This window comes from Populus nigra, chromosome 10, assembly GCF_951802175.1.
Source record: "Populus nigra chromosome 10, ddPopNigr1.1, whole genome shotgun sequence".
In the NCBI taxonomy this organism is placed as follows: Eukaryota; Viridiplantae; Streptophyta; class Magnoliopsida; order Malpighiales; family Salicaceae; genus Populus; species Populus nigra.
In genome coordinates this window covers 4,293,271-4,310,632 of record NC_084861.1, presented here as the reverse complement: position 1 = coordinate 4,310,632, position 17,362 = coordinate 4,293,271, and the positions used below count along the sequence as shown (strand labels likewise).

The 17,362-nt window shown below is 35.8% G+C and overlaps 3 protein-coding genes across 7 annotated transcripts; 2 read left to right on the top strand and 1 right to left on the bottom strand.

The window, feature by feature from the left end:
- The first annotated feature begins 740 nt into the window (after positions 1–740).
- On the top strand, positions 741–3,912 carry LOC133705426 (OVARIAN TUMOR DOMAIN-containing deubiquitinating enzyme 4-like). Of its 2 annotated transcripts, none has more exons than XM_062130621.1 (6): positions 741–918; positions 1,743–1,864; positions 2,259–2,299; positions 2,611–2,709; positions 3,117–3,281; positions 3,764–3,912. In XM_062130621.1, exons 1-6 carry the CDS (start codon positions 870–872, stop codon positions 3,777–3,779), a joined length of 492 nt encoding a protein of 163 aa, XP_061986605.1. In that variant the 5' UTR covers positions 741–869; the 3' UTR covers positions 3,780–3,912. The 2 variants fall into 2 exon arrangements, with proteins under 2 accessions (XP_061986605.1, XP_061986606.1); XM_062130622.1 differs by lacking the exon at positions 741–918 and adding an exon at positions 927–1,176.
- A 1,033-nt stretch (positions 3,913–4,945) lies between these two features.
- On the bottom strand, positions 4,946–11,694 carry LOC133705425 (uncharacterized). 4 transcript variants are annotated; one of them, XM_062130620.1, is made up of 9 exons: positions 11,124–11,694; positions 9,570–10,326; positions 8,024–9,225; positions 7,468–7,681; positions 7,114–7,320; positions 6,499–6,672; positions 5,774–5,968; positions 5,541–5,654; positions 4,946–5,429 (listed from the first exon to the last, which is right to left on the bottom strand). In XM_062130620.1, the coding sequence occupies exons 2-9, from the start codon at positions 10,245–10,247 to the stop codon at positions 5,100–5,102; spliced, it is 3,114 nt and encodes a 1,037-aa protein (XP_061986604.1). In that variant the 5' UTR covers positions 10,248–10,326; positions 11,124–11,694; the 3' UTR covers positions 4,946–5,099. The 4 variants fall into 4 exon arrangements, with proteins under 4 accessions (XP_061986604.1, XP_061986601.1, XP_061986603.1 ...); XM_062130617.1 differs by having other exon boundaries at positions 7,420–7,681; positions 11,124–11,693; XM_062130619.1 differs by lacking the exon at positions 11,124–11,694 and adding an exon at positions 10,911–11,068 and having other exon boundaries at positions 7,420–7,681.
- A 3,334-nt stretch (positions 11,695–15,028) lies between these two features.
- LOC133704768 (GDP-mannose transporter GONST3-like) lies at positions 15,029–17,086 on the top strand. The gene is made up of 2 exons (XM_062129734.1): positions 15,029–15,170; positions 15,582–17,086. The coding sequence occupies exon 2, from the start codon at positions 15,593–15,595 to the stop codon at positions 16,691–16,693; it is 1,101 nt and encodes a 366-aa protein (XP_061985718.1). The 5' UTR covers positions 15,029–15,170; positions 15,582–15,592; the 3' UTR covers positions 16,694–17,086.
- Positions 17,087–17,362: the final 276 nt, after the last annotated feature.

Below are 17,362 nucleotides of genomic sequence, written 5' to 3'. Positions count from 1 at the left end.
TTCTTGAAAAAAATATTAAGAATAAAAAATATTAAGATTTTGTACCGAGTAGGGGAGAGAGTTTAGACCGCGGGAATTATAAAAAATAAAAAATAAAAGATTTGCTACCACCGACCGCGTCCATCAGCTGACATGAAACTGTTCTAGCTTGATTAAGATCCTTGGTTCGAGGTTTGAGAATGCAGCTACGTTAAATACTTTAGAAGGGAGAGCCTGAGTAATTTCCTACGTTAAAAATTACTATTTATATAAGTAATAATAAAACCCAGAAATTTTCTTTAAAAAAAAGAGACTGCAAAATTATAATGTAAGTGAATATCAGCGTCCAGGCGAACCAAGAAAGATTGCACCAGGGCTTGTAGCCCAGTGGCAGAGACAAGGTTTTCCTTACCTTTGTCATCTAGGTTTGAGTTCTAGTGTACACGCCTGTCATTCCCGCGGTGTTTTATATGTTTACTGGGCTTGCAGGATGTTCAGTGGATCCAGAAATTAGTTGTGGTGCGCGTAAGCTGATCCGGACACCCCGAGTTATAAAAAAAAAAAAAAAAAAAAGATTCTTGTGAAAGAGGGAAACCAAAATACGGTCGCGCATTGGAAGCATGAACAGCTAAAGCATGGAATTCGATTCTGTGATTGATTCTTCGCGCACACACCACAGCACTTAAAAAAAAGGACCGCTGTCCCTCTCTTATCACTCATTTTCAAGTTCACTCTCCTTCTCTGGTAATCAATAATTTTATTCATTTCGTTTCTATCTAATCGAATCGAATCAACAACACGAAACCAAACCAGTGGCATGTCAAAAATGCTTTTAAAATTTTCTGCTTACTAAGTAAATAGAACAGGAGGTCTGGTCCTCTCCTGTTTAGATGCGTTTCTTTCCTACTCGCAAAATGCCGAGACCAGAAACTGCCCTCGGTAACTCTTGTATCATTCAATTTTCTACTAATCTTGTGTTTCTTTGAAGAAAAGATTAAAGGGAAACTGAGCCTTGAGGAATTAAACGAATGCTTTTTTTTTTCTTTGCTCTCAAGTTTGGTTTGAATTCTATTCTTGACTTGCGATTTATGCTTTTCTCTTGCTTAATTTGGTGGTTTCCATGCTTTCTTATTTTGGGAATTGTTTTTTTAAAACATCCTCAGAGTAGGTTTTGAATTGATATGGATTATGGCTTAGGTACACTTTGTCTTTATAATTTCTTATATTTTGCTTGAATTCTGTAGAGCCCTTATTCTTCGCAAGGTAGAAAGCGAGTAGCTTTTTTCATTATATGTCGGGAACTCATGGAAAATGCGGACAGTTTTTTTTTTTAAAAAAAAAAATTTAAATGGTGCCAGCCTTGTATATTGGCTTTAGTTTGAATTCTTTCTCTAATTTTTGTTTTTATTGTTCTATTTAAGCCAATGAAGCGAGAAGGATGGTTCTTGAAGAAAATTGACTAATAAAGTTTACAATTTGAGCTGTCTTAACGATTGTTTTTTGTTTGCTACAATATTGATGGGCTAAAGGAGACAAGAAACATGTTTTCCATGTTGGCTATAGTCGTTAAATTTGATTAGTGATGTTTTATAGCATTTCATCATTCGCAGAAATGGCATGAATGGGTGTGAAATCAACTTAAATTCGTAAGATATGCAGTGGACAACGTAAAAATAAGCAGCATGTGTTTATAAATACACCAGTATGTCCGTCCTTTAACTTGCTCCGTGACAGATTGATGTGCTTATGTTTGATCCGTGCAGGCATACCTGGAGATGGAAGATGTTTGTTTCGGTCTGTGGTTCATGGTGCTTGCCTTAGGACTGGGAAACCATCTCCAAATGAAAGCCTTGAGAAAGAACTAGCAGATGAGCTTAGAGATAAAGTACGAAGTGAACTTAATTTTTCTTTTTCATTCTTAGCATTGTGTCATTGGTTGCTGCACTGTTTAATATGGTTAAGAAATGTTTTGCTTTAAGAATTGCAACTGTAGAGTATGATTTTTGCATGTATTTCCATTTACTGCATACCTCATTACAGTGTAGACTATGCCCATACCATTTTCCCAAATTTGAGGAGAGCAAAATTTGCTTTCAAATCGGCTCTCTTATTCATTTTTTATATGTACATGTTCCGAACCCTTTTTTGTGCTTGTGTTGTTTTTATGTGCATACATCAGAACAGTTTTCTATATTATTTACACTATTAATTTCTTAGTTTCTCATTTCTGATATAGTGTTCTGGCCCTCTTACTGAAATTCTTAGGATCATTTCTGCAGGTTGCAGATGAATTTATTAAGAGGCGGAGGGAAACTGAATGGTAAATTTGCTTGAGGATCCTTGGATTTTTTTCTTATGAAATCTTGCATCATTTCGCAGTATGGTTTTGCAGAAACATCATCTAGCAGGTCTGATTATTTCAAGGTTGTTGACAAGGATAGCCAACTTTATGCACAACTAACAGCTATGCATTCAGCATGACTATTTTTTTTTTGGTTTATTTATTTATTTATAAATGAACCAATCTCAATGATTGGCAGTGACCTTTTCTTTTTCTTGCCATTCAGCAATCCTGATGACTATCTACCTACTCATTCTCTAGCAACAAGTTGAAAGTTTGTGCATTGGCAGGTTTATTGAAGATGATTTTGATACTTATGTTGTCAAGATGAGACAGCCCCATGTTTGGGGAGGAGAGCCTGAGCTGCTCATGTCCTCACATGTCCTGAAGTAAGCTGCCCCGCTCCCACTCTATGAGACATTAAAAGCTAAAATTTTATGTTGTTCATATAATTGTAATTACATGATTTATTCATGTTCAACTAGGCAATTTACCTTTGTTTTGAATTATTAAGGCTTGGACTTAATGCCACTGAACTGAAATGTCCTTGATAAATGTTTTTGCAAGGCAGCTGTACTGCTACTTTTCACAAACTATATTTGTCATGAACTCAAAATTATAATTTATTTGCTATGTAAAATTGAAGAATCTAATAAATGTGACCCTCTTCTTTTCAAAATCTGTTGAAATGCTTGGGATTGTGTTTAGTTTTAATTTCCTACTTTTAGTTAGCCATGTTTAGTTGAAGTAGTTTAAAACATTTTCGTTTGATGTCTTACACCATTTTCTTTTCTAGGATGCCAATCACTGTATACATGCGAGATAGAAGTTCTGGTAGCCTTAAAATTATAGCTGAATATGGTCAAGAATATGGTAATGAGAATCCTGTGCGTGTCCTGTATCACGGTTATGGGCACTATGATGCATTGCCCGGTCTGATTGGTGGTGCACAATCCAAGCAGTAAGATCTCTTCCCTATTACTTTCATTTCTGACAGAATGCAAGCACTTCATCAGCATTCTCCTTAAAAGGTTTAAGATGGTTGGTGTGTTTGCTTGTGAGGATATATTTTCAAAGGATTTTGTGCATCTAGGAATTAAAGTTTTAAGAAAAAGGTTCAACTTATGTGTCAATAGATTTCGAGCTTTGTTGGGATCTTTTTTAACTTAGATGTATTGTCAAATCTGGCATGCAAGACTTATTCAGACTCAAAAACTTGTTCTTGTAGAAACTGGATTATCTAATTTGTCAATTTAGATGACTACATTTTGCCTCTAATTTTGCTTCTCACCCTGACAACTTTGGTGTGCAAATTTGATAAATATTCTGCATTTCTATTCTTTGCTGAATTTTCCTCATCCTTGTAAAATTCAAAATTTCCTCATCTCTGTCAAGTTACAAACTGTTAATGCTAATGGGAATGTCTTCTGGGATTCTTGGCAGGTTCAAGAAAAGATGAAGAAATCACAAGATGGGATGTAATGCTTTCTTGTCGGAAGATTTCTCTTTGGTACTTGAAATTATCTTATTTCTTCATGGACTTGAAGTTATTCAATATGAATCTCACATACAGGAATTTGATGGGATCACAAGATGCAATTGCCCCTAATTAACTTGGCCAAATTTTCATTAAGAAAAAAATGTGATGGAAAGAATCTGATGAACTGGTTAGATAATTACGCCTGTGCACTGTGGTTTTTAACATTGCACCTTACGATTCTTCTACCTTTTCCAAGTGGTTTTTCCTCTTGGAGCTATTTTAATTCTAGTCAGGCTTATAAAAAAAGGGGATGCCTTAAAATAAGTCATAATCAAATATATCTGAATTCTTGAACGTCATGTGATCACTGATTAGATTTTGCTGCGTCCCAGTTAATGGTTTGATCCGTTTAATTCTTTGAGATATACGGATCAATATATTTACTGCTTCATCCTTTTGCGTTAGACTGGTGTTGAATGCTGGATTTGTGCACGGGTATGTCTACAATTACTATACAAGTTCTCAAAATAGTTCCCTTTTTTCCCTTTCTGCGGACTGGGGTGAAAAAAATCTTGTATTGCATGGGATCCGCAATGCTATTGCCAAAGCAAACGCCAAATGATCTGGATAAAAAAATCCTGTGAGCAAATAGCGATGCCTATTTTAAGCCATCATGGATTCCTGAAGGCCATCACGACTGCCAGGCAGCAGCAATAATGGACCTGCCCCTCCCCGGCACTCTGCCTAACTTTTCAAATCCCTGCCTACGATCCATCATCGCACGCTTAAAAATGGTTGGACTCAATAAATTGGAGCAGGCTTGGAACCAAAATCCCTTTGACTGCTATCAAGCTAAATTAAAACCAGGAAAAATCCTGAAAGGTACATGCTGCTGGATGGCAGGCAGGCAGGTTTGCACATACAGTATCGTTTGGATACTCGAATTAATATTGGGTAATCGATGAATGGAAAATGATGCATGATTTTGTTGTCGCTGATTGATATCTTTCATAAAAAAAATTCTGTGAGACTCGAATGTAGTTGAAAGTTTTTGTTCACAAGTAAATTGTCTGAGGCTTCCAACTTTTGAGATGCCAGGCTTATATCCTGTAGAAATGTGACTGGCTTGAAACTCACACTTGTAGTGAAAACTCAAAAGATAATCAGGTCATATAATAATCGATTATTGTATGCTCTAATGAAATCAAAATACAAAATGCACGGGTGTTAAAATTAAACCAACCTACACAAAATCCATACATGTATATACATATGCATGTGAAAGAGAAATGAATAAGACTATTCACCATCCTTCCATACCTCCCGGAGGAGTTGATATCTAACAACTTTCCGGCCTGCCTTTCCCTTTTGCATCCAATTCCATGCTGTAGATGTAGGAGAAACCTTGGAGTTGTCAATGATGGAAGTCATGGGTGAATCCAGCTCATCAAGCTCATCATCACTAGCGTATGACTTTCTAAGCATTGCTGATCTGCTCCTCTGCAGAGTTTGGCCTCCCACCTCTCCTATTATATTTGTTAGTGATGCTGCAGGAGGTGGTGAGTAGATTGTGGGAGCTGCAATACATGGGAAGTTTGTGATAGACTCCTCCCCAGAATCAGCAAGATCCTAAATCAAGATGAAACCAAAAAATTATCAAGTGACTTTGTTGCATGTTGAAGAAATATGAAAGCAAATATTCTTTTTCAAAAAAGTAATGGCTTTTCAGGGTGGAATAACCTCAGAATCCAAGGCCTCAAGAATCGTCTCTGGGACAGGGTCAGGGTTGAATTCGTCTGGGACAAAATTGTCAAGAACCATCTTGATTATTGGCACGCCAAATGTAGGGCATACCTTCAGGAAAATATATTTAAACAGCGAATATGGAGAAAGTCATTTCTAGAGAAGAAAAAATGTAACAAGAGGGCAGGGAGGATAGCAGGGACATATCACTGAAAATATTTAGGATTTACCTCTTTTCTAGTTGACCTATCTCCGAGCATTTCAAATGGAAGCATCATGAGATCACTCAAGGCATTCAGGAGTTGGAAAGCCTTGAAGGATGTCTCACATTCACGCCTGTTGCTATCAAGTTCATCCTTCTCTTCTGGAGAGTCATTATCATCAATACCGAATAAATCTGTGAGCCATCTGGACCAATTTCCAACCTAGTGGGATGAAGACAGAGGGCAAGATCCTTTCATCAACGAGAGAAAAAGAAACGGTTCCATTGTAACTAATACAGTTGATGTAATTCACTTAGCATCAGTAAAAGTCTTCTATGTTGCAAATATTTAGTGAATGCTTAAAGAAGTGATCTTAAATTCGAAAGAAGCATATATTTTTGTAGGATGTATTTAGCAGATTTCTTACTGCTTTCACTGGCTACTAATCTGTGTGGAATACTTTTCGGAAATATGTATTTTGAACATCATCTTGATGAACATTTTGACTAATTCTCCTTGAAGGAGCACGCAAGTACACAGTGTTATCCAAATGAACAAGTCCAAGGGGTGAGTGATAAGATCAATTATCCAGAGTTAAATTCGTTCGACTATTTTCTCGGTGGTGAACTATGTGAAGTTTTTGTAGGAAAATTGGTTAAAAGCGTTGCACACACTGAGCATGTAATCATATCGCAAAAATCAATTTCAATGAATGCATGCAGCCTGAGGCAACGATTGTGTCTACTACTCACAGCATTTTTCAATTGTGCACCAGCCCCAAAGCTTGAATTTCCAGCTGGGATTGGAAGAACCTTAGGATCACTGATTGGGTCAGAAACAGGATCTGTTGGCATCTCTTCAGCTGATTCCCGAAGTATAGCATTGAACATGGCCACATCTAGTCTACCCACCAACTGTTCCATTACCTAGAAACAGAGCTGCAAACTGTCACCTTTCTACGGTTCTACAGAAAGCTTCCGAAAGTATCATAATGCCAAAATAAATTACATATAATATAAAATGGTCCACATATATTCAAGATGAAGAGCATGGAACTATTATTTCTTAAAAAAAGAAAAGAAAAAATGTGACTGGATATCAAGTAATTGATAAGAAAATAAGATAATCAAGAGCCAGCGTGGGATCTTCTTTGTAGGAAAATGATTATTATTTCATTAAAAGGATTGGAGGCATCATGCAAATAGTACGATGGATTTATGCCTGCGAGGACAACTTGTACATGGATTATATCCCTTGGGATGCACGAAGCCAGAAACTTTAATTCCACTGGGAAAAAAAGCAACGAATCATGTAAGATATTTCACTGTAATATATATTAACGAGATCGCTGTCTAACAATAACATACCAATCTAGACAGCACAGGCAAGCAACCACATTCATGCCCCCCAGCTCGAACCGGACAAAGCCTTTCACATGCATCCCTGAAAGCCTTCTTCCATAAATCAATAGCAAAATTGTCCTGTTCGTGATCACCCAATCCATGCCTCCTAGCATTGGTCTTCCTTGAGTGTGAGCTCTTCACAGCTGTGGACTGCATATGTGGTGTCAGAGTCTGAAATGCATAAAACAGAGACCGATGAAAGGGCATTCAGTTATACTACAATCTTCATAATTGAGAACCTTAATTTCTCAGTAATGAAGAAGTAGGGACCTGCCACCAAACTGACTCAACAATTCGGGAGAAGATCCAAGCTTCGACCTTCTTTAATGCTGCTATACATGGCTGAGGTTCTGCCCACTCGTCAGAACTTTCTGTTCGATCAGTTTTCTCTACTTCACTAGGAGAGGATTCATGCCTGCCCTTTGGACCACCATTGTTAATGATGGATGGTACCGAAGCAAGCTGCAACTTCTCAACATCCTGGGTTACAATTGCTCTTAGCACAATTGAATTTGACAACCAGAAAGTTAACCTGGTGGGATGTTCAACATAACGTCCAAATAAACACAAAGCTTTTGATAAATCCTGGGAAAAGCTAAGGAGAATGATAACATTATTTATCAAGCGGAAAGATGAAAGCTTCCTAAATGGCATCCATTCAACGGTCAAATTAAGTTATTTCACAACATACCCTGGCATGAACAATTTCCACCACTCAAAGGAACATAGACAACATAACTGGTTTGATGTCACTAGTTATCGGTGCCTCTACTATCTATTTTGTAAATCATGACCAGTATTTCCATCCATAATGGTTATTGTTAACAAAAATCAGTTGACATTAACTGGCAAGGTTTGTGCAATGAGACATTACCTTGGAACATCATTTCCACATGCTTTAGAAACCAAAATTAATCCTGAGATAATAGCTCTAGCTGAATTTGCCCTCTTGACCCAGGAAATTGCCTTGCAAGCATGAAGATAGAACCTTGAAAGGCGCCTTGCTGGAGCTAGGACCTTGTTTATAGAACTTCCATGCTCGGCAACAACTGAGTAAAGGCCAACCTCAACAGTCGCAGCTTCCATCAGTTCTTCCTCAAGCATTTCAACTTTCAACTGCAGTTCAACTTTGTTTCCAGAAAAGTTGCTTTCTGTTTGTTCTTCCTTTTTACTTGGTGTATAACTCATGTCAACTTTATTTAAATTTTCAGGAAGATCAATTTTCTTTTCCTTCTCCATTAGCTGGAACTTTTTTGTGGAGTTTCCTTGCTCAGCAAGATCATCCTCAGCAGCAGCTCCACTTAACTCTTCCTCAAGTATTTCAACTTCAGAATTTGATTCAACTTCATTGTCAGAGAAGCCTTTTCTTGATTTTTCCCTTTCACTGTGTTCATAACCCTTGACCCCTTTATTAACATTTTCAGAAACATTAATCTTCTTTGGCTTCTCTATCAATTTTCTATTGATGAAGGGATCATCGTCTTCAACTGAGTGAAACTGTAATTGAACAGACTTCAGGTGCTTCAGTTTATTTCTACGGGTACCCTGCAATCCAATCGCTGTTCTGTTGAGTGCAAGAGTATTGCTCCTTAATTTGGCTTGCTTTTTTGACGCATCTTCAGGTAATTGACCAGGTAATTTTTCCTCCAGAGAAGGTTTCTCTACCTCTAAAATAACTGAACCCCGTTCCTTGTCATCCAGCTCATTTTTCTCTTTCCCATCCATAAGATCACCATTTAAATTATTAGTTGTAGGATTCTCTGGTCCACTTGTTTCATGTCTCCAGGCTTTTCTATCAGCACCTTGCTTAGAATGAGACTCTTCCAAGCTTACACAATTTGAGTCCTTCACCTGACTACAGTCATCTGACAACATATTAGTTTCTGCAAGATTATTTACAGGATTTAGCAGATTAGCAGGCATGTCTGTAGGCAATGAAGGAGAAGCTGCTCCATTCGGATGTTTAAATCCTTGAGATGCTGAGTTCACATCTGGGTTTGAAGGTGCTACACCTGAGGGTAATGCAGGCTCCTCATCGATCCTTCTTGTGCCACTGTTTGCTGTCCGTGATCCCTTCTGCAATTTAAGGCAACTCGTAACTAAGCTTACAAAGAATAGCAAAGCTTGATGCAGGCAAATGGTGCTTCTGGCAATATGTGAAACAGGACAGAAAATACACTTCACAATTATGGATAATGTGAAAATACATGTATAGAATGAATTATAAATTGATTAACAACACCAAAAGCTACGAATAAAGATGACTCATTGAAATTGAATCCATTTCAAGCTGCATAAAGCTACCTTCAACGGTTAGAAAATGAGGATATGCCATTGGAATGAGAATGCACATGGAGCTTGATAGTGTACAATACATTATCAACAACAACAACCAAGAATAAAATGGCATTAAAGAGTACCTTGTGAGATTGACCTGGAGAACCTCCAATAGACTCTAATGCAGAAGAGGATACAGTCAGTGATGAATGTGAGGAAACATCGTCATCATCAGTGAATGAGGCAATCTCAACTTCATTGTCATTCCCTTCATTTGCCACTTCTGAAACAGTTTCACTTCCATCCTTGTCCAGTGACACTTCTTTTGACAAGGTGGACTTATCTCTGTCAAATGGCTGAATATATACATAAAGAACTGCCGGCACCGTGCTCCTAGAAGATTTCTTGAAATTAATTGGGGCATTTATGGTTACAGCATCCATGATGATTCCATAATCTGCAAGGTTTATGACTGCAGATCCCAGGAGTTGACCTTTCATTGCCTTGTCCTTTCGAGATTCATAAAAGTTAAACTCTAAGTAGTTCTTCAGGAAACTGTCTCGAGCAGTGCCTTTTCTGGACACTTCCTTACATAAAGTAGCCGAAAGCCTAAAAGACTCGATAAATTCAACTTTCCCATCTCCAACATTAGAAGTGAAAGAACCAGAACTCTGATCACCATTTTCCCATTGAAGCAACAAGGACTGAACAGATTTAAGAGACTGTGATGGGGGCCAAGGCTTGATTTCTTGTACATGAATGGTGTAATCAACCTGCACTGAGGTACCTTTTCGGTTCTTTGATCTAAGCCCGAGAACCATTTTTTTTTTATGGAGAACACTGTTTTATCTCTTAGCGAGTCTAATTTACATGCCTGTAAATTGATCAAACCTTATGCAACTACAATTCAACACAAAAAAGATCCAGAATTCAGCATACATACTCAAAATGTGCAGGAAAACAGAAACAGAAAATCAAAAGGCCAATTAACGTCTAATTTCAAATAATCATGCAATGCATAAGAGTGAAGTTGAATTTTTTTTTAAGAAAAAAAAAACAGAGAAAATGGTGTTGACACGAAAGGAAGGGAGAAAGGCAGAGAGAAAATGGGTAGGTCTTAACATTACAAATTAGAATCAGAGAATATGTGATGCACTCAAAATAAAAATATACTATTCCATGTCCGCCTCCACAAATAATAACATCTATTATAGCCAATTAATGAAGAAAAATCTCCCATTTCATTTCAAGAGAGAAAGAGAGAGTCAAAGGGAAAGAAACCAGAACAGTGCTTCAAATCTTAAGAAGAGAGTTGGTTGATGAAAATGCAATATTCAACACAAGTGAGGGAAGAATGGAAAGAAAAATGAAGATGATGATAATAAATATTACTAGAAACCATTGAAAGGCAAGCAAGCAAGCATCAAGAGAGAGAGAGAGAGAGAGAGGGAATCCGAGACAATAATAAAGACAAAACCACTCACTTCATCGAAACATTAAAGTAATAAAATACTGATCATGTCTAAGTCATCATCAGATCCAGATAAAAGCAACCCAGAACAAGATCAAGACAATGCAATCAGAAAACAAGAACCAGAGTACTAAAGACCAGAGTTATGTAACAAAATGAGCAATATATATATACACACACGCACACACTCGACGTGAGGACTGACAGCGCTAGATATTACCACTACCTTCCTTTCAGTACGTGAGGCTGAATGTAGAGGTTGTTGGGTGCAGGTGCAAAGGACCAAGAAACACAGACAAAATATATAGTAGTAGTAGCAGCAACTGTACAAAAGAGATGATGAAAGCTAATAATAAAGTTTCTTCGTCAAAGATGGATGAGTTGAGGTTTCTTTTTCGGTAGTTAGCGAGTCAGAGTCAAATGTGAAAGTTACAGGAACCGTAGGAAAGCAGAGCTCGAAAAATCAGGGAAGGACGCATATCCAAGCAGCTGCGCAAAAAACAACCAAGCCTCGCCAACCGCGGACATCCAATGGCTAACTCAAGCTATCTTCTCTTCCCTTGTTGGGGGCCAGTTGCTTTTCACTAGTGAAGCCCTAGCTAGCTGAGTGCACAGTGTTTGAACCAAAAAAGAAAGAAAAGAACTGGGAGATTTTTCTTCAATAATTCTCAGATACTGGAACTCTTTTAAGAAAATAAAATCATCATATGTAAATAATACCAAATCATATCTGATAGAAGTGGACGAAAGAAATGAGGGCAACATGAGTTTTCAATCTGTGTGCGCCCGTGATGGTGTTCATCGGCAGGCTGTCATCATTATACCATACAAAATATTCTCCTATCATTGGTAGCAGGTAGGTTGACGACGACGAGTCGCACATGCCATGCTGCTGCTACTTTTAAATTTAGTGTTTGTTTGTTTTTTATTTTTAAAGTTTTTTTAAAAAATAAAAATTATTTTTTTATATATTTTCAGATTATAAATCTTATTTAAATTAAAAAACTAAAAATAAATACCTCTACTCTTGATTAATAAAATCAGCTAATCCACATAATTAAATATCATTACTGTAAAAATAGATTTGAATTCATATGAAATAAAAAAAATATGTTCATAAATGAATTTTCATGTTGATATACTAATATTAAAAATAAATTTTAAAAGATAAAAAATAATTTAAATTAATTTAAGATTGTAATAACAATTATTTTTCAAAGTATTTTTTATTTAAAGATATACCAAAAGAATTTTTTTATTAAAAAATTAATTTTATATCAGTACATCAAAACAATTTAAAATTATAAAAAATAATTAATTTAGAACAAAAAATAATTATTTTTTTAAAATACTTTTTGAATGTAAAAAAAATATAAATCTATAATCCAGACTTATTCCATCATTAACTGAAAATAGCGTGTGGATGGTAAATCATTAAAATTAATTATCAGAATTACCCCAATTTTACACACCGCATCTCTTTTCACTTTCATTGATTATATTTTACATTTTAGGTTTAAGAAACAAAAATTTTATAAATTTAACCTATACTTTAAGAATTTTTTATTTTATTTTATTGATTATTTTTTTTCTATTAGAGTATTTGTATTTGAAAGTTTCAAAATGTGCATTGAGAAAAAATCAAAATAAATAAATAAATAAAATGAAACTCAACATTTACACATCTTGAAAATAAAATTAAATCCACAGTGTAGTTTGACATTAAATTTTATTTTCATAATTTTTTTGTTGAAACTCGATTATCATATCTCAAATAAATAAAATTAAAGATGAGTCGATAAATATAAAAATAATAAGATATAGACATTAAATATATAATTTTATCTTTCACAATTTTTTTTATCGGGGGCCACTTTTTTGCACGAGCACTTAAAAGAACTAAAGTAAAAACGAATAGTAAAGATTAGAAATATACTAAAACTGCTCAGCCTTTCACTGTAGCAATATACAGTAAAAGGCAAAGTTGTTTTTTTTAAGCTTTTTTTTAGCTATTTTTCTTTATTGTTTTTTTTTATTATTATTTTTTTGATACCTTTAGCTTTTTTTTCTTTCTTTGTTGCTTTTCTTTTAATAAATTTTGTTTTGTCTAATTTAGTTTGTTAATGTTAATATTTTTTTAATTTAGTTATCAAACTTTTATGACGTTGATCTCGAGTTTAACAGGTTAACTTGATTTCACGAGTTAACCCGAATTTTTTTCTTTTTAATTAATTTTTTTCGTCTACTTTAGTTTGATAATGTTAAATTTCTTTCTATTTAGTTATCAGACTTTCATGACACATATCTCAAGTTTCACGGGTTAATTTGGTTTCACGGGTTAACCCAGTTAATTCTAGATTAACCCGTCTATATTTGTTTGTTTTTTTATTTTGTTAATGTTAATTTTTTTATTTAGTTATCAGACTTTCATGATAAGGATCCCAAGTTTAATAGGTTAATCTGGTTTGACGAGTTAACCTGGAGTTTTTTTTTGTTTATTTTTTTTTAATTAATTTTTTTCGTTTTTTTTAGTTTGTTAATGTTAAATTTCTTTCTATTTAGTTATCAGACTTTCATGACACATATCTCAAGTCTGACGGGTTAACCTGGTTTATTCTAGGTTGACCCATCCATTTTTATTTGTTTTTTTCTTTTGTTAATGTTAAATTTTTTTATTTAGTTATCAGACTTTTATGACATGGATCCCGGGTTTAACGGGTTAACTTGTTTCGACAAGGTAACCCGAAGTTTTTTTTCTTTTTAATTAATTTTTTTGTTTAATTTAGTTTATTAATGTTAAATTTCTTTCTATTTAATTATTAGACTTTCATGACACATATCCCAAGTTTAACTGGTTAACCTGGTTTCACGGGTTAACTGAGTTAATTCTTGGTTAACCCATCAACTTTTTTTTTCTATTTAGTTATCAAACTTTCATGATATGAATCCCAAGTTTGATGGGTTAACCTGGTTTGAAGGGTTAACCCAGTTAATTCATATTTTTTTCTTTTTCTTCATTAATGTTTTTCTTCATGTTGGTTTTTTTCTTTGTTTTTTCTTTTTAATTAATATATTTAATTATCATATTTTTAAGACACAATCTTGCAACCAAACCCACATCCAAGGCTCTTGGATCTGGTGTTGCAGTCAGACTCACTTAAACTTGAGTCACGTAAGTTTAATATTATTATTATTATTATAAATATTACTCTTGGGTCAAACGTTGCAGTTAGACCCAAGGTTTTTGGGTATATCTTTGCAGAAAGACCTAGCACTCTTAGATCTTAGCCTTTTTTATATTTTTTATGCAAGAAAAAAAAAATTAACCCGTGGGTAAGCTTTTGTTTTTTTCCCTTTTCTTTTCCTTTTTAAGTTTTTTATTGTGGACTGCACAATGCAGTCCACAGTGAAAAAGCTGATGTTTTTAGTTTTTTTCTGGCTTTTTTCTTTTTAATTATTTTTTTTAATTTACTTTCTTAATATTAAATTTTTTCTATTTAATTATCAGACTTTTATGACACGAATCCCGGGTTTGACGGGTTAGCCCAGTTAATTTTGGGGTAACCCGTCAATTTTTTTTCTTCTATTTAGTTATCAAACTTTTATGACACAAATCCAATGTTTGACGGGTTAACCTAGTTTGAAGAGTTAACCCAATTAATTCAGATTTTTTTCTTTTTCTTCATTAGTTATTTTCTTCGTATTAGTTTTTTTTCTATGTTTTTTTCTTTTTACTTAATCTATTTAATTATCACACTTTTATGATACGATCTTGGAGCCATACCCACATCCAAGGTTATTGGGTCTGGTATTGCAACCAAACCCACTTAAACTTGGGTCATGCAAGTTTAATGTTATTACTAATATTATAAATATTATTCTTGGGTCAGACGTTGCAGTTAAACCCAAGATTCTTGGATATAGTTTTGCAGAAAGACCTAACATTTTTAAATTTTTTAAATCTTAGCTTTTTTAATATTTTTTATGCAAAAGCATCGCGGCGTCATCTAACTAGTAATGTACTAAAACGAAAGAAAATAAAAGGTTGGGGTCAAATATATAGTTTCTTCATTAATTTTTTATACAGCAATAAAGTTGGAGCAGCGTTTCAAGTGACCCCATATTGGGCCCAGCGAAAACTTCCATTTATAAAAATCTCAACGAGTTAAACGTTGCCGATTCAACAGTTTCCTTCTCGGTGTCTGCTTCAGCTGCTGCTGCCTGCAACACATCTGAACGCATAGTCTCTGCTCACAGATTGCAAGATCCACAGGTATCGAAATCGTTTCTTCTCCTTCTTTGATCTGATCATGCAAGCCAACACCCCCGCCCCTTTCTCTCCTGCTTTGTTGCCGGGAAAATGTGGGTTTAGAACTTTGCTTTAATTCTCTGTCTGCTTATTGAAGGCTGGGTATAACGCTCCCTCTCAATTCATTGCATTAATTATGTTGATGGTGATAGTTGACTTTGATTTGGTATGTAACTTGGGTTACACACATGAAGAAAAATAAACTTTTTGGAGTTGTATTTTGTGTGTTTTATTGGCTCAATCCGAGTAATTTAACCGAGTCCGTTTCGCTGGTGGGTCTGTATGGAGGTTAAAACGCCTCCGGGATAAAGTTTCTGAATTGGAATGGAAATTTGTACACTAACTTTATGATATGTTCTCCACTTGCTTTATCAGATTTCTATCAGATGTCCGGTGAGTTGGAGAATCCTAAAGCTGGTGGAGAGGAACAGAGAGGTACTGGAGCCTCCTCTTCTGCTGATGAAATCAAGGAAACCTGGTATAGTGGCTTACTCAAGCTAACGTCCATTTATGGCGTAGCTGCTGGATATTGCATCTCAGCATCCCTGCTCTCCATTATCAACAAGTGGGCAGTCATGAAATTCCCTTACCCTGGAGCACTAACGGCATTACAGTATTTCACTAGCGCCGCAGGTGTACTTGTTTGTGGGTGGTTCAGGGTTGTAGAGCATGACTCGCTTGACCTGTTGACAATGTGGCGGTTCCTACCTGCGGCTGTTATGTTCTATCTGTCACTCTTTACCAACAGTGAGCTCTTACTCCATGCTAATGTGGATACATTCATTGTCTTCCGCTCGTTAGTCCCCATCTTTGTTGCAATAGGAGAGACCTTGTTCCTACACCAGCCATGGCCATCATTGAAGACATGGTTGTCACTTGCCACCATCTTTGGTGGAAGTGTGCTATATGTGTTAACAGATTACAAGTTCACGGTCATGGCTTATAGTTGGGCTGTAGCTTACTTGGTAAGCATGACTATAGATTTTGTCTATATCAAGCATGTTGTCATGACCATTGGTTTAAATACATGGGGTCTCGTGTTGTACAACAATCTCGAGGCCCTCCTACTCTTTCCCCTGGAATTGCTCATAATGGGGGAGCTTAAGAAAATAAAGCATGAAATTTCAGATGAGTCGGATTGGCACTCTTTTGGGGTGGTTTTGCCAGTTGGTTTATCTTGTTTGTTTGGTTTAGCCATCTCTTTCTTTGGGTTTTCTTGCCGGAGAGCAATCTCCGCTACAGGGTATACTGTTCTTGGTGTGGTGAACAAGTTGTTGACGGTTGTAATCAATCTGGTTGTTTGGGACAAGCATTCAACATTCATTGGGACAGTGGGTCTTCTTATTTGTATGCTAGGTGGCATTATGTATCAACAGTCCACAAGCAAGCCCAAGGCTGTGCCTGAAGTAAAAGCAGAGCAAACTGATGAAGAACAACAAAAGCTACTAGAAATGCAAAGCAACAATAATGAGAAGGAAGTTACTTAGTCACATCAGGGTAAATGAGATAGATGTTTTGTTGTTATCCGAATAGTAACAACATAGAAAGCACCCTATCTGTAGAATTTAACCTGGAAAAACAGATTGGGTGGTATGCTTCATTCTTGTTAGAATACCTCCAGTTATCCAAATAGTCACAGCAGTAGTGTTCTGAAAGTCCAGATTCCTGCCACCGCCTGAAATTCATCCGATGAAGTATGCACAGTTATATTGATTGGTGAGCATGAATATCTTTTTTACTCCATTCTTTTGCAAATGTTAGTACTTTTGTCAAAGCTGCCGGGCCCTGGCATCTGCCTCCACCAGCATTACGATTGCCTGAAGGCGTCATTACCTGTATTTCTTGTCTTGTATTTAATAATAACCTCACTTCAAGCCCCCTTTGCTTTTAAAAAACAAACCTTAGGCCTTTAATGGCAAATATCCGAATTCAGTATTCAAACCTGCACGCTCACACATACTCTTAAAAAAAATGAAAAAAGAAATAAACAAATAAATGGTTCCTAACTGAAACAGAAAACTAAAACACCTATCCAAGGCAATATATAAGTTCCAAGAACTCAAAACACCGCGAAAAAGAGAACCGGCTCAACTTTCTCTTTTTCAAGGACCTCATGATTATTTTCCTTCTGTAATGCTCGAGCACATCTTCCCTGT